The sequence below is a fragment of the Acinonyx jubatus genome, chromosome B3 (assembly GCF_027475565.1).
Source record: "Acinonyx jubatus isolate Ajub_Pintada_27869175 chromosome B3, VMU_Ajub_asm_v1.0, whole genome shotgun sequence".
In the NCBI taxonomy this organism is placed as follows: domain Eukaryota; kingdom Metazoa; phylum Chordata; class Mammalia; order Carnivora; family Felidae; genus Acinonyx; species Acinonyx jubatus.
The window spans coordinates 37,965,564-37,990,631 of NC_069386.1; the positions used below are offsets into that span (position 1 = coordinate 37,965,564).

Sequence of the window (25,068 nt, forward strand, 5' to 3'; positions counted from 1 at the left end):
TGGGACTTGTCCCCTTAGCTCAGGTCTGGACAAGGCCGAGTTGGGTTGCAGGGCTGGGGGTAGCAGTGGATGGAGCCTAGCAAACCCCCTGAAGCAAAAGAGACTAGCTCCTAGGGCCAGAGAATCGCTGGGCCCCGGGACCCGGAGAGAGCCGCTCTCATTTTACAGGTAGGGAGTCTCAGTCCCACAGAGAGAAAGCCACCGTCACTGGATCCCACAGCTACTTGGCTACATGGAGGCAGGAATCTGTTCTCCTGAATCCTAAGTGGCTTTCCCACTCCAGCCCTTCAGGTGGCTCTGAAGGGTCCTGAGCCACAGAGCAGGCAGAGCTAAGCCCCTCCCATATCCATACCCAAATACCTGGCACCCACCAGCACTCCCCGGACTTTTGCCTTTACCAAGTCACTTCCTAAAAGTCACAGGGCTTGCGTTATGTGCTGGGTCCAGCAGGGGCTACTGGAAGAGGGGTCCCCAACTCTGAAGCCCCTTGCAGGGAGGGGAGAGGAGGAGCTACAAGGGCCCAAAACTCCGGTCCCTCAACACACCTGCTCTTCAGCCAGGCCTGGCCCCCCAGGGACTTCAGACCCACCCCCTCCTCAAAGGAAGGGTCTGCCCTCGTTGCTGCAGGCCTCAGGCTGGACCCAAGCAGCCCCTGGACTGAGGGGGAGAAGTAGTAGAAGGGTCAGTCACCCTGCCATGAGACCCAGGTCCTTCCAGCCAGAGCCAGGCTTGGAGCTCGTGGAAAGGAGAACAGGAATGGGACAGTGGAGACAGACGGCCCCAAGCAGCTCCGGCCATGCCAGGTTGACCATCCCCTCCAACACAAACACTGGGCCCCTGGCTCTGCAGGAAGGGGGCATTTTTCAGAGATGACATCAGCTCTTAACGTTTCACGTTTCTTACCTACCTCAGCCCAGAGAGCAGGGTCCCCAGAGCCCACAGCTTGCTGAGGCAGGCACCAGCCCTGGTGCAAACAGCAGAGCACTGACCTTGGACACCACAGCAGTCCACGCCCAGCAGAGATGGCCGCTCCAGTGGCTGTCCACGCGGCCTGCTCACCCCGAGGACATGGCCCTACCTGGGCACTGCACGACAGATGCAAGAGAAGATATGAAACTCCCAGTTCCCCAAACACACCCCGGGGCCTTCGCTCAGGCTGTTCTCTCTGTCCGTTCCCGTGCCTTCCCTGTTCCATGCCACCTAGCTAACACCTCTGCAGCCTTCAAGTGTCATGTCCAATGTCCCCTCTCCTGTGAAGCCAGCCCCACCTCCGTGAGCCTCCACAGTGTCCTATCCTTCCATCAGAGCCCTGAGCCCTCAGTACAGTATTTAGAACCACCTCACTTTCCCTCTCCTTCCTGGCCTTTCTCCCCAGACATGGAGCCCGTGGAGGGCACAGGCCAAGTCCTGTGCCACTCAGCCAGAAAGAGGTTCATCATCAACCACAGAGGGCTACGAGGCAGCCAGCTGAGAGAGCCCCACAGAGGCTCAGTTAAAGGCGGGGGAGCTGGAAGTGAATGAGGTGAAGGGAATCCCACTGGGGGACCTGGGCAGCCAGGATGGGAAGCCACAGGGGCTGGGCCTCCAGGGTTTTCCAGCAACAGTTCTGGTTGAGTGAGCGAGGGAGTGAAGGTTCCAGACAGAGGAGGCGAGGTAGAAAAACCAACTTCACCTTCTGCCATGAATTCTCTCTGGCAGCAGGGAGAGGTGGACACAGATGCCTGCAAATGCTGATTCCCACCATGTCACCCCCACCGGGAGCTTCGCAGGCGAAAGGTGTGTGAAACGTGGCGCATCAGGCCCAGAAGGGGCCAGAGGGTACGGGTCTCTGCCCCTCTGCCCTGAGAGGGGGCTGACTCGCTGCCCCAGGGCCCAGGGCCAAGCTGCCCCTGCTGCTGACTCAGGCCCCACTGGCCAGCTCAGCATTCCTGCCCTCCCCACTGAATGGGGCTATTGAAGCTCTTTGTAGAGGGAGGTGAGGCCACTGACCACACCCCCAACCAGAGCCTTCGCTATGCTCTGGGCTCTGCTCTCAGGGGCAACACAGGCCCTGGGTTCAGTCTGAGAGCACTCTGGCTGCCGCTGCTACTCTGGGGGTGTCTGGCACCCACGACGATCCCAGGTAACCTGGTTGGGCTGCACCAGAGCGGGGATCCCAGTGGGAGGGCATCGTCCTGATCCTCAGGACTGGAGGCCCTGGGACGGCAGCCCTGCTTGTGATCCCCGGCTTGGGGAGAGGTCTGTGCCTCTGCACACGCCACGGTATATAGGTAGGGGTGCTGCAGGGGCTCTGGGGGCTGTCTCGCCTCCCCCACCAAGTGGAGCTTCCCTAAGGCAGCAGTGGTGTTCCCATGCAATCAGGGCCTCTCACAGGGTATGGGCTGGGTATCCCCCGTCAGACGGGGAGCAGGGGTGGTTTGGAGCCTTGTGCATCAGACCCGGAGCCCCCCAAGCCCAGTGTCCATCTCCTCCTTTATCAGACCTGGTGTTCAGCCTCAGCCTCTGCTGGTGGCTCCCAGCAGGGCAAGGGCCCAGCTCTCTAGAGAGAGCCAACACCTCTCTAGATAGAGCAGCACTGCCTCGTCCCATCTTCCTCCCCTCCTGACCTTTGCCCCCCCAAGCTGGGACCTGCCCCCCTCCAGCCCTGGCTGCTTTTTCAGGAATGGGGGAGGGCCGGGTGCCATGAAGCCAGTGCGGGCTGTCCCACTTTGGTGGGTGCTACTGCTGGTGTCCAGGCTGGGGGCCACCAGGAAGGGATCCCCAGAAGAGGCCTCCTTCTACTATGGAACCTTCCCACTTGGTATGTCCATTCCTCTGTTGGTCTGTCCGTCTGTCTGTCAGCTTGCCCACCTTGGGCTGGCTTGCCAGAGAGTTTGGTGTTTTCGTTTCCCGACAGGTAGGATGGGAAAAGTAACTCCGTATTGTTGTTCTAAAATAAATGAATCTCCGAACAGATTTCTTTAAGCTTACTATACAGGCAGTAAACGTTAATCACAGCTAAAACTGTGCAAATTAAGTGTTTTAAATGTATTATGTCTGCCCTCGCCCTGACCCATAGGTTCCCACTCGTAGGGAGCCGGGGGCAGGCGGCTGGGGAGGGGGCCTGCCCCGTGGCTGAGGACGAACAGCCCAGAGTCCAGGTGCTGGGTGGGGAGTGGGAAGGGGCCCAGGGCCCAGTTTGAGGTCTCTACTTGCAGGCTTCTCGTGGGGCACGGGCAGTTCTGCCTTCCAGACAGAGGGAGCCTGGGACCAGGATGGGAAAGGGCCCAGCATTTGGGATGCCTTCACTCACAGTGGGAAGGGAAAGGTGCTTGGGGATGAGACAGCAGATGTGGCTTGTGATGGTTACTACAAAGTGCAGGTGAGTGATGAGTGTGTGTGCAGGTGAGTATGCACCTGAGAGGTGGACAGTGACACACTGGGGAGCCCGGAGGACAATGTCAATCTAGTGTTCTGTTAAACACCCCTAGTCCACTGCAGGAAAAAGAGGTGGGGCTGTTGGTGGCTGGGGATTGGGGGGCAGGGGATGTGCAAGAGGTGGGAGGGTAGACGTTGGAGGAAAGGATAGCAGGGCCCCACCTGAGCCAGGGCCTTAGTCCAAGTGATGGACAGCTGAAAGGCTGATGCCATGACCCTGGGGTCTACAGACCACAGTAGCCTGAGCCCTTGGTCTCTCTTGTGACTTGGCCCCGTGGAGGGGGTCCCTCTGCTCAGGACCCACTTTTCCTCTCTGGGCCGACTTCTTGGGGGACTCATCACCCAAGTTTATTAGGAACACCCCAATTGACATCTCACAGCATCCCCATATCCTGCATTTATTTGACTCTTGGCATATCCCCAGGAGAAAGGGGGCGGGTGCTTTCACACCCATTGTATGAATGAGGAGGAGTGAGCATGGCGGGGAGGGGGGCAGCGTGAGCCCCGCCCCAGAGCCCTAGGTGACCACTCCCCACCTGGCGCCCCTGTCTGCACAGGAGGACGTCGTTCTGCTGAGGGAGCTGCATGTGAACCACTATCGATTCTCCCTGTCTTGGCCTCGGCTCCTGCCCACAGGCATCCGAGGTGAGACAGGGCGGCCCCTCCCAAGCCCAAGTGCGGGTCCTTTTGGCCATGTCGGCTTTGAGGGGACACTATAGAGTGCTGGGGAGGGAGAGCAGCCTGGAACATGGCCTCTCTGGCAGCAGCCATTACAGGTTCTGCAGGCAGCTGGGCTCCCGTGTCGTATCAGACCCGGAATTGGGCCGGCTGGGGGTGATTTCGGGCCCAAGAAAGGCCACAGGGCCCAGGAGCACTGTGCTTCAGAAGGCCAACGCCCCTTTATTTCACCTTCAGCCGACAAGGTGAACAAGAGGGGAGTCAAGTTTTACAGCGACTTCATCGACGCCCTCCTCAAGAGCAACATCACCCCCATCGTGACCTTGCACCACTGGGATCTCCCGCAGGTGAGGCTAATGCAGCCCAGACGGAGGCCCGGGGGGCTCCGCTCAGCACGGGGAGCCTGATTTGGGGACTGGGGTTAGCAAGGCGGGGGCAGAGGCTGGGGTCTGGACTGGGAGATGGGGAGGAGTGAAGAAGTCTGACCCGCCCATGGAGGACGTCGGGCTGGTTTAACTGATATTTGTAACAGGCGATGAGGGCAGATTTCAATGTTTTCCAAAAACATTTGGCCGAAAAACAACAAACCAAACTAAAAAGAAACCTCTTTTGAGTAAGATTTGATGACGTGGCATAATTAATGTACTTGTGTGAGCTGGTATCATAGGAGTACAGCCCCCCAAGCCATTTCTGTTAAGTCTCAACCTCACTGCCAGACCTCACTCTTCAAGCAATTCCACAAGGCCCCCTGGGAGAGGAGCCGTGTGTGTCACTCTCTGGGACACAGGTCATAGGAGGTCAGAGAACAGAGATGTGGCCTCAGGGAGATGTTGGGAAGAGGCGGGGGTCCCATCACTGCTTCAAAGTGCTGGGTGTGGGGTGGAAGGGGTGCTCTGGTTTGAGGGGGCTTGGCAAGTGATGGGGTTAAGAGTTTGGGGAGCAAGCAGGAGGAGGAGGGATGGAGGTTTGGAGGCGTAGCTTGGGACCAGGCCCCGGAGGCCTTGACTGCCGAGCTAAGGCGACTGGGATCATTCTGCAGGAAGGGGAGCCACCAGAGACCTCTATGCTGGGACTGGGGCCATGGAGCAGACTTCAGGGAGATAAACCGGAAGCCTCATGCCAGCTTCTTCCCCCGCTTTCACTAACCTAGCCCTTTTAGCATCCCCTCAAACCCACGAGGCAATCTCAGTGGAATGATGCATCTTGGGAAAATCCCACCTTCACAAGCAGATGCCTTTGGTTGGAAGAGAGTCTTCCGCTGAAGAAGGCAGAGCCCATCCTCACAATAGAGCTTCTATGGTTTCTGACATCCGCACGGCCCTCAAAATCCTAATCAGAGGTTCCATGTCCTGCATCATCTCTTATTTCTTCTGAATGTGTATTCGAGGTTCTTTTCCCAGTATCAGACCTCTCCCCCTTGGCCAGTTTCCTTAAATGTTCAATCTATCACGTTCCTTCCAAGCGGGAGAGTCTCACAGCTTCTCTGTCCCTTCCCTCTTGTTTGTATAAGGTGTGACATGTCCCCACACTGATGTTGCCTCATGGTTCATTGCTGGCCACCATCCTCAAATTGTCACATCCAAGGTCCCCCATCTTTGCTCTCCGTTGCTCTAAACAGCCTCTGTGGTTGTCATCACCCTTGTTTCTCCCACGAGCGTGGCCTATCGACTCCAAAAGTCTTTTCCGGAGACAGATCCTTGGGGCACCTGCTTCTCTCTCCACCAGCTGCTCCAGGTCAAGTACGGCGGGTGGCAGAATGTGAGCATGGCCAACTACTTCCGTGATTATGCCGATCTGTGCTTTGAGGCCTTTGGGGACCGGGTGAAGCACTGGATCACTTTCAGTGACCCTCGGGTAAGCAGGGCCCTTCTCCAGGGGGGAAGCCCCGCTTCCCAGACCACGGCACTCCTGCTCCTTCTCACAGGCCCTGTGGGCCCCACTTGCCGCCCCTGTAGACGATGGCAGAAAAAGGCTATGAGACGGGCCACCACGCTCCCGGCTTGCAACTCCACGGCACAGGCCTGTACAAGGCGGCACACCATATCATTAAGGTGAGGTGGGTCCTTGTGGGAGTGAAGGTGGGGTTCAAGGCAGAGGAACAACCCTCAGTGTCGGCTCGGCCTACCCCAGGGGTCTGAGCCTGAGCTCCGTCATCTGCGGTTCCAGCATATTCCACCACACCTTCGCACCACTCACTTGCATCCCATGAGGATTTATGGAGGGAGTGCCCGGTCATCCAGTGCTGGGCACTTGCCGAGACAATAGAGTGGCTGCTCCCTAGAGCTTACAATCCAGTCAAGGGGATGGAGCGCATGCATGTGAAAACTTGTCACCTACATGTTTAAACAGCCTTGAGAGGACTGGTGACAGGAAGAAGGGGCGGGACACCAGTGAACCAGGGGCTAAAGTCTTCAATGAATGAGCGGCAGTAACTGGAGGTTGAAGGACAACGGTAAGGAGTTAGGAGTGTTTGTCTCAGAGCATGGACTTCAAAGGACCTGGGATTTTGGAAGGAGAAATAGTTTGGAAGCAGCAGGAAGGAGCAAGGCAGACACTACCCTAAGGTATGCGAGGTGTGAGGGGAAAGCTGGCGTCTTCTTGGAAGAGCTGCATTGGGGATGTTCTTTGGGGCAGCCAAGCTCAGTAAGGGCACGGGAGTGAAGGAGACAGAGGAGACGCTGGGGTGACTCAGGTATTACAAGGCTGCTGGAGAGGCTTTAGAAGGGGGAGGGACTGGGTCACACTGTAGGACACATAGGAGGGTACAGGCAATGTTGCCTGGGGAACAGGGGTGTGAGGCATGACAGGATGGTCCCAGTGGACTCTCAGTGGAAGGGGACAATCTGATCAAGCAGGAAGCCAAGGGGCCCCTCAGTGACATACTAGACTCTCAAATTCCTGTCAGGGAGAGAACTTTCTCATTCTTTCTACATTTGGCATATGAGTCCTTAAACTGTGGATACTCGAAGGGCAGAGCTCTGAAGGCATCAGTGGGTCACCGGCAAGAGAGTATGGAGAGAAGGCATGTCAGCACATTTTCAATTCTAGTCTTAAGACTGTTCCAGATGCTTGGTATTTTCCTAACTTCCTGAGCAACTCTGGGAAAGGTATTGCCTAGTTAACCACAGAGAACGAGTAGGAACAACACGAGGAGCCTTAGCAAAAATCTTAGAAACAAGAAATATCACAAAGAGGTGGTTTGTGTGTTTGTGCCAGAGTGAGACCGAGTTTCTCTACAGAACAAAGGAAACACGTGCGTCTGGAGGTCGGAAGAAGGGAGACAAGGGATTGGGATAATCAAGGCTGGACCCAGGGAAAACCTGGGACTCTCAGTCAAATTGGATCCCTAGTCAGGACAGAGGGAGACGTGCGCCAGCCAGGCACCTCTGATGCACCCCCTCTGTTTTCAGGCCCACGCCCAAGCCTGGCATTCCTACAACAGCACGTGGCGCGGCAAGCAGCGAGGTGAGCCTCACCACCCACATGCTAGGAACATACCCCCCGCGGGGCGATACCCTTCACCCCTGCCACCACCTGCCCTTTTTTTTTTTTTTTTTTGAGAGAGCGAGAGAGTGAGGGAGAGGGGCATAGGGGGAGAGAGAGAGAGAGAGAGAGAAAGAGAGAGAGAGAGAGAGAGTGTCTTAAACAGGCTCCATATTCCCAGTGCGGAGCCCAACGTGAGGCTCGATCCCACAACCACGGGACAATGACCTGAGCCAAAATCGAAGGGTCGGAAGCTCAACAAACTGAGCCACCCAGGCGCCCCTACCCTGTCTTTTCTTTTCAGGTCTGGTGGGGATCTCATTAAACTGCGATTGGGGGGAGCCCATGGACATCAATAGCCCCAAGGACATAGAAGCCGCCGAGAGATACCTACAGTTCTGCCTGGGCTGGTTTGCCAACCCCATCTATGCCGGCGACTACCCCCAAGTCATGAAGGACCGGATCGGTGAGCCACATCACACTTTAGTTCCAGGCACCACAGCAATAGTACTGAGCCCAAGTGAAGGGGTGGAGAGGCGGGAGACAGGGGTAGAGGAACACGCTGGGCTTGGGTGAGGCACTCAAGGGGTAGCCCAGCCCCCAAGGAACTGAGAACTGGTTTTTTGAGTTGGGGCGAGGGGAGGAAGGACACATCCCCAGACGTGGAGATTGGGAGTTTCAGAACCCAGGGGGAAACACAGCAATTTTCTGGGCTGCTTTCTTTTGCGTTCTGCCGTCCTGCCTCTTTCCCCCCACTCCACTCCATCTCATTTTAAGTGAAGTAAGAGAGAGAAGTCAAAGACGCAGTCATGGGCAGTGTCAGTTCTAACGTTGGTTCTATTATTTGAGGAATGCTTTCCCAGCTCTGGTTTCCACAGTGTCCGAGAAGAGAATAAAGACACATAGAGCTCCCAAGGCTGAATCAACTTGGGGGCTTTTAAGTGCCATATAACAGAAAACGCCAACTAAAATGGCTTGAAAAGTAGGGGATTTATCATCCCAGGTACTGAGTCCAGAAAAGGGTGATCCAGGGCCGGGTACTCCAGCCTTCAGGGATGTCTTTGAGGACCAAGGCTCATTCCATCTTTGACTCTGGCACCTTAGCCAGCCCATCAACGCTCCTATCAGCCACAAAATGGCTGCGGAAGCTCCAGGCATCATGTCTTCCCACATCACATCTTTCCAGAAAAACGGAAATAGCTCCAGCATACCCATTTTTTAAGAACAAGGAAAATCTCCCCAGAAAACAACCTCCACTCACAACCAACTTCCCTACAAGGGATGTCCTCAAGGGACGGAACTGTCACATGCCCCAGAAAATGCCTTAGACCACCAGGACCTCAGAGGCTGGAGAAGCCAGGACTCTCATAAAGGATATGGCCCCTTGGAAGAGGATGTGGAAGAGGATAAGAAAGAAGACAGGCCTGGCGCTACTGACTTGGGGGGCAGCCAATCGTGTCTGGCCACACGAATCTAAAAGTATTACCTCTGTTTATTTAGAGGTATCGGTCTGCGTGCCCCTAAAAAAAGAGACGAGGTTAAGATTGTAAATAGGTTACAATCTCACACGGCAAGGCTATTTTGGATGTTTGACTAAGAGAGAACTGTCGACATTTCAAAATTGTCTCTTTCTAAGGCACCGCTTATCAGAGTTACCTGGAATAGGAGCAGATTCTAATTCTGACTCTGCCGCTAACCGGTGAGCGGTTCTGGGCACGGTGTCTCACCTCTTCGGCTGTCATTTTTATCATCTGAAAAGGAAGGATTACACAAATAATCTCTAAAAATCCCTTGGCAATAACTAGGTCCGTGACACATCTATCTATGCCCATGTGTTCGAAATCCCGAGAAGGATTTCCTCAAGGTGCACAAGGAAAAGCCCTCAGGACGGGGCCGGCACCCCGCTTTGCAGGCACAGCCCGTCATTCACACGGCACATTCACTCTCGGGACCCTCAGAGGCCATAGCGGGAGCCACAGCAGGATGGCACTAAAGGAGCCGAATTATTGCTCATAGGACAGTTCTTGGGCTTAAGGCCAGTAATTCCAGACTCCGTCCGCTCCAATTTTGTGGTAACTCTAATGGAAACCGGGCTGAGTTTTCCCTTGTACGATGTGTACGGAAGGATTCTCTGAGCAGTTCATGTTTTCTTTATTGAAAGCATTCTGCCAGAAATCTTGTACACAAATTACTTCCAGGCATCTCATACGCGCAATAAATATGTGAACAAAAGTACTTCTAGGCCAGTGCTGTCCAACAGAACTTCCAGGGATGATGGAGAGAAGTTCTGTATCTGTGACTTCTGATACGAGAGTCTGGAGTCATTTGTGTCTATTTAAATTCAAATTTTTTAAAAATTAAAAACGTAGTCCTTCAGTGTGACTGACCCAGAGATACAGTCACACTGGCCATAGTCCAATGGCCACATGTAGCCAGTGGCTACTGTATTAGACGGTCCAGAGACAATGCCTGGTGGTTTTTCTCAAGTTACTGAATGTAACTGAAAAAAACACGCTAAGATCATAAAGGTATTTAATAATACAAGCTTTTCACCCATTTAAAAACCAATAGCCTCTTTGGAAACATTTTTATGGTTCTATTTTACAACTCATACCAATGTTAGTCTTCTTTATTCATTTAAAACCCCTTTCTTTTTTTTTTTTTTTTTTTTTTGCATACGTTCTACAGAGACACGCAGGTTTCAAATTTTTTAGAGTACAAGAGAGTACAGGCAGACAGCCTCTCCTCTGCTGTCCTGCCCGCCACTCCCTTCCAGTGTATTCGATAAACTTCTATCACCTAAAAAAAAAAAAAAGAAAAAAAGAGAGAGACCGAGAGTAAAAAGTGAGAAGTCAAGCTTCCCTCCCTCCCTCTCCTCATTGCTTCCAACCCCTGGGAGGAAGCATACTTCCAGAGATGGATTGTGCCCATGTGGGCAAAAACACTGCTGCTCTATGTGTGTGGTTGTTAAACGCAATTCTTTGCATCTTCCACTTAAAACATGTGTCCTGGCATTCTTTCCATGTTGGCAATAGTGCTGGTATATAGTCATCATTCTGATGACTTCACAGAGCTGTACGGTTATAGATTTATTTAAACGGTCTCTCGAGAGACATTTGTTTGCAATCTTTTGCTACTCAATCTACAATGAAGATCCCTGTATACATCCTTTTACACGTGCAAGTAAAAGGTAGGATGAACAGATATGGAAATGATCAGGGAAAGGACCTATCTTTCTCCAAGTTAAAAAAAAATTTTTTTTTAACACTTATTCATTTTTTGAGAGGCAGAGAGACAGGGAGACAGAGAATCCGAAGCAGGCTCCAGGCTCTGAGCTGTCAGCACAAGGCCCGATGCAGGGCTTGAACTCACGAACTGCGAGATCATGACCTGAACCAAAGTCAGATGCTTAACCGACTGAGCCACCCAGGCACCCCTCCTTTTACAGTTTTAAATGCTAGGACAAAATTTCCCGACACAGAGGTTGTACCAGCTTACACTACAACAGTACGTGAATGTGACCATATGTCCCCACCCATGGCCCGCACCACCAATGACCTTCCACATCTCTTCCCAGAGGCAAGCAAAGTTACCAATTTTGTATTTAAGAATATAGGCATCTAAGGCCACATTTTTCCATATAGCCACAATGTTGCCTGCATACCGCTTACTGGGTAATCTATGGAACATATCACTTTGAATTTTTTTTAATTTATTTTGAGAGAGAGAGAAAGAGAAACCATGAATGAGGGAGGGGCAGAGAGAGAATTCCAAGCGAGCTCTGTGCTGACACAGTGCAGACGCGGGGCTCTAACCCACAAACTGAGATCATGAGCCAAAATCAAGAGTCAGACGCTTAACCAACTGAGCCACCCAGGCGCCCCTGAAAATATAGCTTTTGCGCAATATAAACTTTAACAATTTTGAATAGTACTCAAATGTTAAAATTCCAGCTTAAAAGGCTAAGGTTATATTTTCCATACAAACGAATCCCAAAGGCCGGGATCTGGACGGCAGCTTTTATGTCAACGTGCCACTATGATCGTGGTAGGAACAGCAAAAGAATCGTAAGAAAGTAAAACTTGGTGAAATTCTGTTTTTCTCTCTCAATAGGGAAAAAGAGTGCAGAGCAAGGCCTGGACATGTCAAGGTTACCGGTGTTCTCGCTCCAGGAGAAGAGCTACATCAAAGGCACATCTGATTTCTTGGGATTAGGTCACTTTACCACTCGGTACATCACAGAAAGGAACTACCCCTCCCGCCAGGGGCCCAGCTACCACAATGACCGTGACTTAGTAGAGCTGGTTGACCCGAACTGGCCTGACCTGGGGTCGACGTGGCCACAGTCTGTGCCATGGGGGTTTAGGAGGCTTCTCCACTTCGCTCAGGTGATTATCACATTCGGCTATTTCACGGGCACTTTTTACCCCAATTCATGATCTTACAGCTTAGGCCCAGGGGCCTACATTTTAGTTTAAGTTTTTATTTTAATTCCAATTAGTCAGAGTGCCTACATCTTCAAGTTAATAAAACAAGCTCAGTTAGTTGTTCTTCAGAGGCCACCAGATCTGGGCTTTACAGACCAACGCTGACTATGAGTCACCGCTTCAACGTATGTACCTGTGGCTACAAATTCTCATCCCACGTTTATTTTGCTGCCCCTTCTCACTTGAAATATGTGAGAAAGAACACAGCCTGAGGTATATTTTCTCTACAATGATGCTGATTAACTGAGAAATGTAGTCTTTCGCATGAACTTTGTCCTGTCTACACTCACCTCCGAGTAAATGTGTAAACTGGCATCCACTAAATGCTAAACACACTCGATTAGAATACAGCGGGCTTGACTAAGTGCTTGCATGTGCCTCAGACTCGGAAACCCAATTGGAGGTCAGAATTTTTAAGATATTCCTTACTATGACTCACTTTCAGACTCAATACGGCAACCCTCCCATCTATGTGACAGAAAATGGAGCATCTCAAAAACTACACTGTACTCAATTATGTGATGAGTGGAGAATTCAGTACCTTAAAGGCTACATAAACGAAATGCTAAAAGGTGAGCTATAGACCAACACTGTCTTCACAAATTTTCTGTTTAACTTGGACAGAATTTGATAACACATGTGACCGACTGAAGCTTGTTTCTGAATCTCATAAATGAATGCATTTAAAATTATCTTCACAGTACTATGTTTCCAAGTAAATGAAATATATTAAAAATGGAACAAAATGTCTTTGCAGCTATAAAAGATGGTGTTAATATCAAAGGGTATACTTCCTGGTCTTTGTTGGATAAGTTTGAATGGGAGAAAGGATATTCAGATAGATACGGATTCTACTATGTCGAATTTAACAACAGAAATAAGCCACGCTATCCAAAGGCGTCAGTTCAATATTACAAGAAGATTATCACCGCCAATGGGTTTCCCAATCGAAGAGAGGTAGGGCAAATTATTGAGGTTGCTTGTTCTAGACTGCATTTTTAAATAATCTCTACACCCAGGGTGGGGTTCAAACTCACAACCCCAAGATCATGAGTCAGAGGCTCTTCCGACTGAGCCAGCCAGGTGCCCCTCACTTGTTCTAGATTTTGGAAGAGCTAAGCAGCTTGGGTGAGGAGGGTGGTGAGACTCCCTCCTCCCTTCATCCATGGAGAACAGGGTTTTGTGGGCCTTTGTCTCTTCCCCTAACTTGTGCCACCTCTTTGCTCATTTGCTTAGAATGGAGTAAACCTGCCTTAAAATTAAATCCTAACTTTAAAATTTGTTTTTGTAACATTTATTCATTTTTGTGAGAGACAGAGCATGAGCGGGGAAGGGGCAGAGAGAGAGGGAGACACAGAATCCGAAGCAGGCTCCAGGCTCTGAGCCCCATGCGGGGCTTGAACTCACAGAGTACGAGATCATGACCTGAGCAGAAGTCGGACGCCCAACCAACTGAGCCACCCAGACACCCCAAATCCTAACTTTTAAAATTCAGTCCTAACTCGCAGAGCGCGAAGGGCAAACTAGTTATGTAGGAATCCTGAATGTTTTAGGTTATGACAGTCAGTAGAGACTTCTAGTTAAATGTTCTAAATGTTATATTTTAATGCAAACAAATACTGCCTATTTACTCTTCAACATATGTGAAAACAGTTACAGTAAATAATAGTAAAATAAATGTATAATGACCACACAACTTTCACTTCTTTTCCCACTAGTTCCTAAGTGAGATTAAAAATAATTCATCTTAATATTAATAATCCTTTAAAACCTACCAAACATTTTCAGTAACCTACAAATGTTTCTACCAGCTAAGTTGCTATCGATGACAGGCAATTAAAATGGGAATTTAGAATGTCTTCATGAAGAAAATTTCTAAAAAGAAATCTCACTTGTTTACCAACATTCTTTTAGGATGAGCCCACTGGCAACATAAAGAAGCAGTGACTGATAGGCATTCACTAGTCTGGTGTTTCTAGAAAAGCGCTAGATTGTAAACTCCTCAAGAATAAGGACTTTTTTTTTTTTTTTTTTTACTCCCTCACAAAGATGCACATAGGTATTCAATAAATATTAACTAAACTTCAGGCAGATTTAAATTTGTCTTAATCCTACATTATTTTAAAACTGATTTCAGGGGCATATGGGTGGCCCAGTCAGTTAAGTGTCTGACTCTTCATTTCAGCTCAGGTCAAGATCTCATGGTCTTGAGATAGATGGAGCCCACGTTGGGATCTTCGGCTGGGCACGAAGCCTGCTTAAGATTCTCTCCCTCTCCCTCTCCCTCTGCTCCTCCCTCATTCATGGGCTCTCTCTCAAAAAAAAAACCAAAAACAAAAACAAGATTTCAAACTGCAAAAAATTAGTCTAAGATGACATTACTTACCTAGTGGATTTTTATTAGGTGGAAAGTTGGTATCTCAAAGCCTTGGAAACTTGTGCAGTCAACAATCAGATGCTTGCTGCAGGTGAGTATATTTTAATTCTTCCCTTTGACAACTAAGGCACATAATTATACATATAATGATGTTACCAAAACCTCAAAACGTGGATCTACGTGAAGTCAATCTTTCCAAAACACACAATTAAAAATGAATTTTTTCCTTCACTTTGAAGCAATGTCAAATTTCTATTTTATAAGAATTTCAAATATTTTAAAAATCTACCAGAAAAGAGAAACATTTTATCCACTCTAGTTTTATTTTTCTGAGTCATACTGTCAATTTATAAACTTATTTTTGTTATAGTGGGCTTTGTGGAAGGAGGGAAAAATGGAACCATACTCAAATAGAATAAACATCGAAAAGTCAAAGAACACTCCAGATTTTATATTCACTCATTCCGCAAGTAATTATTAAGCACTCACTATTAGCTAGGGGGTGTTGTAACTAGAATACAGCAATAAATAAAACAAGGTCTCTGACTTCATGGAAGGCATGGTTCCCAAGGTTCAGAGATGTGGAATAACAAAGACGCATCTACACATCAACAAGGCCAGCACAGATCATTTGTTTCTTTGAATTCGGTCTTTCTCTATGAGGGCAATCAGAGAAATATACTTCCTGTTTTAACAAACCCATCTTTAATGTAGTATCAGAGGTGGAAAGTGCTAGACCAAACAAATCCTACCAATTCAGCTACTTTCATAGCTGTTTTATACCACTGTGCCCTGCTCCCATCTGAATAACCAGGTAATACTAAGGATGTATATTCCTTTAAACCAAAATAAACTTATTTAATCACCTAGACATATGATGTAGAATTTACTGCTGAGCCTATGAAATCAGTGGGAGCAAGGTCTGTGCCTTATTCATCTCCGTAGCCAGGGTGCCTGGCACAAAACCTACAGTAGGAATTACATACATGTTCATTAATATAATCACGTATGTGAAATACACTTATTGTTCAACTCTTCAAGATACTTACTTAACAGCGCAAGAATTCCCACAAAAATATGGCAACTCCTCCACCTCTTAAGATACATCTTTGAATAACATCTTTGAAAGGTTGGGAGACATTTGCCAAGGATTTTTCTTTCATAAATCCCCCCAGTGAAAATTACAGAAACCAGGGAACATGGCTGTCAATATTCTCACATTAATTTATGGTAAGTGCAAGTATAACACACATTTAGACTTGATTCCAGTACCTATGGAAGAACCAAATGTAGGCAATCTTTATTCCCTATTTTCGGAAGGATATTACAAAGCCCTCACGTAATTTTTTTTAAATACCATTTTATAATGTTAAGAGAACCATGTTCTCTTTTATAGCAAGTGAGATTAATTACAAAGCTTGATGATGCCATTTTCCAAGTTTTCCCCAATGCAGGGGAATCTTTCCAGATGAAGCTACATTCGCTAAAATGACGACACTCTCGTTTGTGGTGTTGTCTCCCGTTTCAGAGCCGTTACTAAGTCACATGCAGATGGTGACGGAGATCGTGGTACCTACAGTCTGCACGCTTTGCATCCTCATCTCCGCGCTTCTCCTGATGCTCCTCCTTCAGAGCCAGAGCTGAGACAGGGTCACCCATTTTATAGATCCATCTTTCGTAAAGCATGCTCTGGACACTCCTCCTTTTTCTGCCTTGAAGGTTTATATACATTTCTGGTTTCAGGCTCTGTGATAATGGGGTTGTTTTGCTGTTGTTTTGTTTGTTTTGGCTTGTGCTAGGATTTAAAAATTAGAAAATAAAAACAAACATGAATGAAGTAAAAATCACCTGTCAGAGTCAGTATTTTGCTGTCTATTATGCATCTACTTCCACTTTACAAAAAAGGAATCATAGTGCACAAATTATTTTGTTACTTGATTTTTTTCCTTTTAAAAATCTGTCCAGTAATATTACTTTCATGTGGAAATAACTGCCATCTTAGCACTGTCCTACACAGGATGGACAGTCAATCATCTGCACATAACAATCCCTTCAGGTTCTAAATTCTATCAAGCAACCAGGGAAACGCATTAGGTGGGTACCAAGTAAATGAGCACGTACACTTTTCGGAGATAAACTTTCTTCCACTAAACGTAATTAACTTCATTGAAGTACCTTAAGGAAATAGGTCTAATATCTTCTCTGTGCCTAGATATTCTGTTTTGTTTTGTTTTTTTAATAAAGGTCCATTTTACTCTTAACTAAGCTAAATTGATAGAATTAAACAATATTTATTTGGAGACAAAACACGGCTTAAGAAAGAATAAGAGACATTATTCATTACCTGATTCTATTGTTTCTAAAACACAAAAACAGTAAGACAGTAGAAACTGCTATTGCATTAATTTTCTTGGTTAATATTATCTTAAACATTTTAAAAGGGTGTTTACATCTGGGGCTTAGTCCTACAACTGGGCTGGGGTAGATATGTTTTTAATAGAACTCTGCTTTCAACATCAGTCGATAGGCTCCTTCAGGGTTTTTCTCTCACATCAATGTTTTTGAAATCAAACTCTCTACTATACAGAGAGATTTAAAATGCAAAGACATTACCACTCAAAAATATGTTTTTCTTTCTCTGGTTTCAAGATTAATCTGGCTTACTGACTACAGAAGGTAAAAAGGAAATTAAAGACCTGCATTGCTCAATAACATCTGATAAGCCTTTTACATGATTACTGAAAAATAATCCATATTCCAAATGTATTAAATCAATACTTCTGTTGTAGAAAGAACTAAAACATAAGATACTTAATACACTACAAAGTATTTGGAGAACAAAAAGCGAACATACTACCTTACAGAGGACTCCACTGGCACACTTCACTTGAAATGCACCTGGCTGCAGGTGACCATGTTAGTATAGAACATCCTTTCTTCCAGGCTACCGTTTAATGTTAATTCAGAAACATCTGTAACCAGATAGAGATCAGAATTGCTTACCAGCCTGCTGGCTTTTCTACCATACACACTGCTGAATTTTACAGTAATCAAGAGGTAATATGAATGGCATGTGTCTTCTATTTTGAATTTAGGGGACAAAAACCAGCGTGGACAATTCTTTTAAATGGTAAACTTTGATGCACTGAAAACAGGACTAAAGAAAATACAAAGCAGACTTGTTTTAATTCTATATTTTTCAATTAGCAATAATAGCACCTCAGATAAATCTCACTGGCTACGATACTGCCACTTCACAAAGCTTAATTCTCTTTTTAATTTGGGAACATACTGCTCTATTTTTGTGCCTCATCCACTATAGTTCAACTCTTTTTTCCAATCTTAACATATATTTTGGAAAACAATTTCTACTTGAGATTTCTAGTCTTAGGGCTAGGCAAATATGCACTTTTTTTCTCTACTGAAGACTGTTGTATTTCAAAAACAAATGCAATTAACATTTAGATGAGCTTATGTTCACTTTCTTGTGGGTCAACATTTTGGTTTCCATATTCCCACCATGATCAACAATCATCTGCAGAGTACCCACAGGGCGAGCAGCACTCTCCCAGACGCTGTTGTTCGCTCCCGTTCACCCCAAATCATTATTTTCTTCCCGACATTTCTTCTCTCTTAGGTCTTCCTGATTTTGATCTCAATGTTTTACTCAACAGTATCACAATATTAGATATCTTGAAAAGCTAGTATTGGACCTAAGTGCTCAGTTCAGTCCAATGAAGCAGAAAGCCTAACCTCTTAAATGCATATAATCTTTGGCAAAAAATAAATCATGACTGAGCTTTAATATTTACAACTGGGGCTTTGTATGAATAGCCCGTGACTTATAAATGAGGGCGTCCTTCACCAGTGGGTCTTGCTTTGGGCTGGAGGTGACAGAATAATTTCTAGACAAACACATCCGGAATATACGATGGGTAGAAGAGGTTATAAAACTCTAGCCAAAATGGAGTATGTGAGTGGTTTTCCAAGCACACAAATATAGGATTTCATAAGAATTCTTTATTTTCATAGGAGTCACTGGACCAAGTATTTATTCATAAATTGTTTTAACTCATTCAAAATAACTTTCACTCCTTTTTGAAGTAATCTGCATCAAAAAGACTCTAGAAGATACGTTCACTCTACTTCACTTATCCAGCATCATTGAAAAAAGGTGTTTAATCTTGCATGAATTTCCTCATAAAACACGTTTAATCTTTATGTAATAAAATTTATTTAAAACAGCATTTTCCAAAACGTACCACATACGTTCACAGCTTTAAAACTTTCCTTTTAATCATAAAATATAGATCTTTTTAAACAACATTTGCAGTTAAAACAAAATGCTTCAACTGGTGGTTCTCAAACTAGGTGCACAATGGAATCACCCGGAGAATTTTTTAAAAAGTCACTGCTGTCCAGGCGGTAGCTCCAAAGATTCTGACTTACTTGGTCTTGGTATTAAGACTTTAAAACCTCCTTAAGTGATTTTAATGTTCACCTAAAGCTGGGAACCACCCCTGCCCTCACCATGCCACACCTGAGGGTTAAAATTTTATTGTATCCTTCCAGACCTTTTCTTATGCCTCTGTCTCCATATTTTTTCCAGGCTTTTAATACTATAAACAATACCACACTTAATAAGGTTGTGCATAGGTCTTCTTGCACATGTCTGGTTTTATGTATGGAATAAATCCCTACTAAAAAAAACTGCTGGGCCAAAAATTGTATTTTAAAATATTGGCGGATATTGCCCTCCACAGAAGCTATGCAAACTTCTACTTCAATCGGTAATGTGTGAGGTTGACTGCCTGCCTGTTCACATCCTCGCCAGTACCGTGATAACAAATTTTTTGATCTTTGCTTATCTGACAGGAAAAAGATGGTATCTCTATAATATAAATATGCATTTCTCTTATCATAAGTGGGCCTGGGCAGCTTTCATTCTCAAGGTGACATCTGAATTTCCTCTTTGGCAAACTGTTCATCTTACTTGCATTTTTCTATTGAGTTATTAACATATTTTTCTTACTGATTTGAAAGTTCTTTATGTAGTAGGCAATGTAGCCTCTTTTCCGAACATGAGCTGCAAATTAATCTTCCTTGTTTATCATTTGTTTTGCCTCTGGTATTTTTCTGTCATGCTGCAACTTTTCTGATTTTATATGGTTGATTTTCAAGCTTTATACCCTCCAGGTTTCATATCACACTTAGAAAAGACAGGATGATTTTAACTGATGGTTCTCAGGAAAATTTTTCCATTTCTTTAGGGCTTTTACTATTCAGCCATATGAACAGAGAAGTTTCCATCATGCTTGAATCAAAAAATATTTGGGGGAGAATAAACCTTTCATGGAAACATTTTGCAAGGTATCAATCTAGAACTATTTGTAGAGTTCTGTAGTTCAATAACCAGCACTGGTTGACTACAGGCTTCTGAAATCTTTTCTGATGGTCTTAAAACTATCAGATATGATTTTAGATAATCACTGCGATATCTGAATGAAGCCTTTTAAATCTACACAAAGAGAGGACAGAATCTTGCAATCCACATACTTGAAAATAACAGTTTTACAGGTGCTTACTAAAGGAGGAATACTTGGAGCTGGCTTATTACACCAAGGGCTCAAACCCATTCTCTGACTGATGTGGACCATCTGTGACAGAACATTAGAAAGCTCGAGGCGCCTAGGAACCTAGGTGGCTCAGTCAGTTAAGTATCCGACTCTGGATTTCGGCACAGGTCATGATCTCACAGCTCGTGAGATGGAGCCCTGCATCTGGCTCTGCGCTTGAGATTCTCTCTCTCTCTCTCTCTCTCTCTCTCTGCCCCTCCCATGCTCACACGTGCTTGCCCCCTCTCAAAAATAAATACACATTAAAAAAAAAAAAAATCTCAGGGCACCTGGGTAGCTCAGTCGGTTAAAAGTTCAACTCTTGGTTTTGACTCAGAGCTGATCTCATGGTTTCACGAGTTCGAGCCTCACGCTGGGGCTCTGCACTGGCAGCACAGAGCCTGCTTGGGACTCTCTCTCGGCCCCTCCCCTGCTTGTGCTCTCTCTCAAAAATAAATAAATAAACAAAAAATTCTCAACCTTTTCCCAGCACTCCCAGAGAAGACATCAGGGTAGAAATATCATCACTGAGAGAGTGCACAAAAGTGTGAAGTATGAGCTAGCATTTCAACTTTCTCATCTATTTTTGCTCCTTGTATCCCTATTGCTTGACCTCTTTTAATAAAAGTTCCTCTATCCAGGATGAGAAAAAGCACTCTCCCGTGATGTTTTCCCCCAGAAAAAATACGTTTTACACCTAGAGTTCAGGAAAATTATTTAAAACTGGGCACAAGAGCTACCATAATGTGCCAGTAAAGATTCAGTTTATTTTCTACTGGAATTTATCTGAATAGATTACAAACCATCTTTACCAGGTTTGTGGAAACTCAGATGGTCTACAGGTGCACTGTCACTCAGCTGCCAAACTGTTTTCACCTTCTTCTGACCACCACTGATTTCCACTTTCCATTTCTGTGGCTTCTCACTAAGGAAAGAAGAAACATCAAAGGGAAAAAAAAAGCCCCAGTTATTTCCTTCCTTCCTTTTATACTCACAATTAGCGAAGTCCTCATGTGAGAGGCACTGAGAAAGAAGAGATGAACAGGTCGCAACTCTAAATTTCGGGGTTTGAGTCTGAACTACCTACAGGACACTGAAGTTGGGGATTTACACCTAATTTAGAAACATGGATCTGAAGCTCAGGAGAAGCTAGCGATGGGAGTTATGAATTCTCATTAGCCCAGAGGAATTGAGGCTTTGAGTGTGAGTCCAATCACCCAGGGAAGACGGAAAGCAAGAAGAAAAGAAGGCAGAAGGTGGAGTTCTGGTGAAAAGCCACACAAGAAGCAGGCAGAGGAAGACCCTGAAGAGAGAACTCCTCTCAGTCTTGGAGGGGGACCAGAGAGGCGGAATTAACCTTAACACAGAACGCTGTGTCACAGAAATGAAGAAACGGGACGGAGATCCAAGAAAGGAATAGTGTTAAATGCCAAAGAGCCTTCTAAGTTCTTACTCATCAGGAGAAAGAATTGGGGGGCCAGCTGATTACACCAGGGGCTAAAGCACACTCTTTTACTGGCAAGTTGTCCACTGGATTTGGTAATTAGAAGGCCACCAGTGATCTCGGCCAGAGCAGTTTCAAGGAATGACAGGGTTTGGCTACGCAGGAACAAAATAGAGGGAGGATAAAAACAGAGTGGCTTCAGTATGAGAGAAATTTCAAGCACATTACCTGTTGAGGGAAGAACCGAGGAACCTATCATTTGACACAGCCTGAGTCCATGTGGATGGCCAATCTGTCACCTTAGCCTCACAGTCCCATACCTCTCCAATCCCAAACCCTCTCATTCCTCACAGGCATATCCTCGACTTGTTGTCATTACCCCGATCACTTTCTTCCCAATCTGTCATTTCCCTTCTGCCTACACTTTCTGCCCTATACTGTGAAGGAATTACAAGTTGAGAGAAAAATGAAAGACTAGAGGCCCAATGGTAGAAAAAGAGAAAACAAAAGGTCTGGGAGAGGAGAGAGGGTGAACTCTACCAGATGGCAGTCAAAGAGCAGGACAGAGATGATTAAGGTTGCAGAGGTGGAGCACAGCTCTTGGTCACGAGACCCCCAGGGAAAGGACAGAGGAGTTGCCCAGGAATTATGGCCAGACTTAAAGTATAATTTAATTATTAAGTTGCTGACCTTTGATATAAGCTTTTTACAGCAGTTGGTCTGACTGGCAGCTGAAAAATGTGTTGCTCGTCAAGAGGATTTTGTTTGTAGTATCTTATGCAGGATCTAAAACAAACAGAAAACAACAAAAAAAGAACCTCTTCTGGAAAAAAAAATGTCCCTTGGAGATAAAGGCTTTCTGGTAATCTAAAGCTCATAAGAGAAACATTTCACCCAGTACCACTAACCAAAACAACAGCAGAAGAATAATTTCAGGGCCACAACAGTAAACAAAAAACCAATGCCTCCTCCCCCCCACAACAAAAAAGTTAGGTTATTTTTTATTTTGAAAGGGTATCTCAATTTTTTTTTCAATTTGTAAAAATTAATAGAAGGCCTATTAATTTAAGCCAAAGTAAAGGCCTAACTAAGTGGGGGAGGAAGTGGTATCAGAAAAAGAAAACCAGTTAAGAATCAAAAGAGACACAAAGATACAGCCTCCATGGTTTTCAGATTCTGGGGAATTAAAGAGTTAACTCATTTACACTCTTCATCTTTAATGAAAATAAATGTTAGATTCTGTAAACAATAATAATTTCAAATATTTCCCTTTACAACTGAGGCAAATTCTAAATTCGGGAAAGGCAATAGTACATTTCCTTCCACAGGGAATAAGAAACCCAGTCCATCCACTGGATGGCTCACTCATTTCGACTGTGAGGCTTCAAATACACATAAGACACCGGCAACCCATGTAGGAGGCTCATTCCAAACTGTTTCTAGCCAAACTGATCGGCAGAATCTCTAAAATTACAGCAGTGCTATTGGCAGAAGTCGGATAATAGTATTTGGTTTCGTTCAATTACCACTGGAGGTCTAGCAATGATTACTTTGGCCCAAATGTATAAGGCTATAAAGAAAAGAAGAAGGAAATATTCATGAAGCACCCGTTAGGTGTCAGGTACTTTAGACACATTACATCATTTCATCCTGACGACAAACACTTCAAGTTATTAGTTCCTGTTTACAGATAAGAAAATAAGATGCAGCGAAAGGAAACTTCCTCAGAAAGTCCCAAAATGCTAGAGCCAAGTATCAAACCTGAGTCCTTCTGAATCCAAAGCCTTTCCTTCCTCTGACGGGGCTCAGAACCATTCTGCTACTGTGAAGATAGGGTGTACAGATTCTACCCAAACTGATAATAAAAACTGCACACATTTTGGCCCCACCTATTTCATAAGAGATTACATTTTTATGTGGAAGGAACAAGAGCAATACTTACTGTGTTAAAGCAAAGAGGAGCTCATGTTGGGGTTTAATGAAAAGCATGCAACTGACTAATATTTCTAGAATATGGTGGAGTTTTTGAACACGACACACCTGTTCTTGTATATCTACTGATGGAGTTATGAAATATTCCTGGAACAGAAAACAGCAAAATAAGGAGTTAAAGAGCACGAGCAATCTTGGGGCGCTTGGGTGGCTCAGTCAGTTAAGTGTCCAACTCTTGGTTTCGGCTCAGGTCATTGTCTCACGACTCCTGGGTTCTAGCCCCGCAGTGACAGTACGGAGCCTGCTTGGGATTCTGTCTCCCTCCCTCTCTGCCCCTCCCCTGCTCACACTCTCTGTCTTAAAAATAAACATTAAAAAAAAAAAGAAGAAGAAGAAGAAAAGCAATCTTTAGGAAGAATATGGCTATGCTTGCTAAGCCTAAACTATGCTTAATTAATAGGGGGGTAAAAAATGGAGGCAGCCAGACAGAATTTACCACCTTTCAATACTACTCTTCAAACTAAACTATAAGCAAAATTGTCACTGAGAACATGCTCAGCAAACTGTTACATTATCTGGTTAACACAAATTCGAGAACTGCCTCACCAAGGAGGCCCAAGTGGGTAACTAATACTACCCACCAAGCTCTCCAGATGGAATGACTGGCAAATCCACAAGATAATTCTTAACTTCAATACCCTTGCCAGGTTGATGGGAGTGTCCACCTCTAAAAACAGGTAACAAGTACCAAGAAATTAATCAAGTGTATTGATAAGCTTCCAGTCACATCTGAAACTCGTAAATAGGTACCACCCTTTGAAAAAAGAAATTTGGCAATGTATGTCAAGCATCATAACATACTCAGACCTCATCCTATTTCTGAGAAAACACCCTAAGGAAATAATCCACGGTAAATAACGGTAGGCAGAATTCTATGATGGCCCCCAAGATTCCCACCACCTGAAATACACATCTTGTAATAATCCCTTCTCCTTCATAGGCCAGAACTTGACAGATGGTGCTTCCATGATTAGGTTACTAAGTGACTGACTTTGAATTGATCAAAAGGGAGACTGTCACTATGACCTACCTAATCAGGTGAGCCTTTTTTTTTTTAATTTTTTTTTTCAACGTTTATTTATTTATTTTTGGGACAGAGAGAGACAGAGCACGAACGGGGGAGGGGCAGAGAGAGAGGGAGACACAGAATCGGAAACAGGCTCCAGGCTCTGAGCCATCAGCCCAGAGCCCGACGCGGGGCTCGAACTCACGGACCGCGAGATCGTGACCTGGCTGAAGTCGGACACTTAACCGACTGCGCCACCCAGGCGCCCCCAGGTGAGCCTTTTAAAAGAAGGTGAAGCATTAGAGATGCTCTCCTGATGACTCTGAAAAAACAAACTGCCCGCGCTGTGGAGAAGGCCACATGGCAAGGACCCAAAAACAATCCCTAAGATCTGAGACCGGCCCTGGACCAAAAAACTAGCAAGGAAATGGGAACTTTGGTCATAAGGCCACAAGGAAATGAATTCTGCCAACAACAAATGGGGGAACTTAGAAGTAGATCTTTCCCTAGTCAAGCAGATGGCAGACACCTTGATTTCAGCCTTGTGAAACTCTTAGCAGACTACCCAG

General features: G+C 45.8%; 2 protein-coding genes and 1 pseudogene across 8 annotated transcripts in view; 1 reads left to right on the forward strand and 2 right to left on the reverse strand.

Annotated features, from left to right (window-relative positions):
- Nucleotides 1-1,669: 1,669 nt before the first annotated feature.
- On the forward strand, nucleotides 1,670-16,745 carry LCTL (lactase like). Of its 3 annotated transcripts, none has more exons than XM_015078329.3 (14): nucleotides 1,671-2,122; nucleotides 2,643-2,800; nucleotides 3,198-3,361; nucleotides 3,975-4,062; nucleotides 4,333-4,442; nucleotides 5,821-5,949; nucleotides 6,051-6,146; nucleotides 7,506-7,560; nucleotides 7,883-8,044; nucleotides 11,692-11,966; nucleotides 12,511-12,637; nucleotides 12,823-13,022; nucleotides 14,470-14,533; nucleotides 15,971-16,104. In XM_015078329.3, the coding sequence occupies exons 2-14, from the start codon at nucleotides 2,683-2,685 to the stop codon at nucleotides 16,084-16,086; spliced, it is 1,704 nt and encodes a 567-aa protein (XP_014933815.1). In that variant the 5' UTR covers nucleotides 1,671-2,122; nucleotides 2,643-2,682; the 3' UTR covers nucleotides 16,087-16,104. The 3 variants fall into 3 exon arrangements, with proteins under 3 accessions (XP_053079816.1, XP_014933815.1, XP_026923392.1); XM_027067591.2 differs by having other exon boundaries at nucleotides 2,661-2,800; XM_053223841.1 differs by lacking the exon at nucleotides 12,823-13,022 and having other exon boundaries at nucleotides 1,670-2,122; nucleotides 15,971-16,745.
- The window catches only part of ZWILCH (zwilch kinetochore protein), a 36,637-nt gene continuing 27,274 nt past the window's right edge, over nucleotides 15,706-25,068 (reverse strand). For all 5 annotated transcript variants that reach the window (XM_053223838.1, XM_027067586.2, XM_053223839.1 and 2 more), the window contains 5 exons: nucleotides 23,444-23,580; nucleotides 22,192-22,287; nucleotides 20,870-20,982; nucleotides 17,300-17,414; nucleotides 15,706-16,237 (listed from right to left, as the gene is read on the reverse strand). In XM_053223838.1, coding sequence (XP_053079813.1) covers nucleotides 17,326-17,414; nucleotides 20,870-20,982; nucleotides 22,192-22,287; nucleotides 23,444-23,580 — 435 coding nt within the window. In that variant the 3' untranslated portion in view covers nucleotides 15,706-16,237; nucleotides 17,300-17,325. The remainder of the gene's footprint in view (nucleotides 16,238-17,299; nucleotides 17,415-20,869; nucleotides 20,983-22,191; nucleotides 22,288-23,443; nucleotides 23,581-25,068) is intronic.
- LOC113602128 (uncharacterized) lies at nucleotides 17,587-17,706 on the reverse strand (annotated as a pseudogene).

What these genes read in the sequence shown, in the direction of transcription:
- LCTL (XM_015078329.3), top strand. Translation starts at nt 2,683, where the DNA reads ATGAAGCCAGTGCGGGCTGTCCCACTTTGGTGGGTGCTACTGCTGGTG. An exon ending in CATAAACGAAATGCTAAAAG is followed by an intron (nt 12,638 to 12,822) that starts GTGAGCTATAGA and finishes ATGTCTTTGCAG; the next exon opens with CTATAAAAGATGGTGTTAAT. An exon ending in CAATCAGATGCTTGCTGCAG is followed by an intron (nt 14,534 to 15,970) that starts GTGAGTATATTT and finishes CTCCCGTTTCAG; the next exon opens with AGCCGTTACTAAGTCACATG.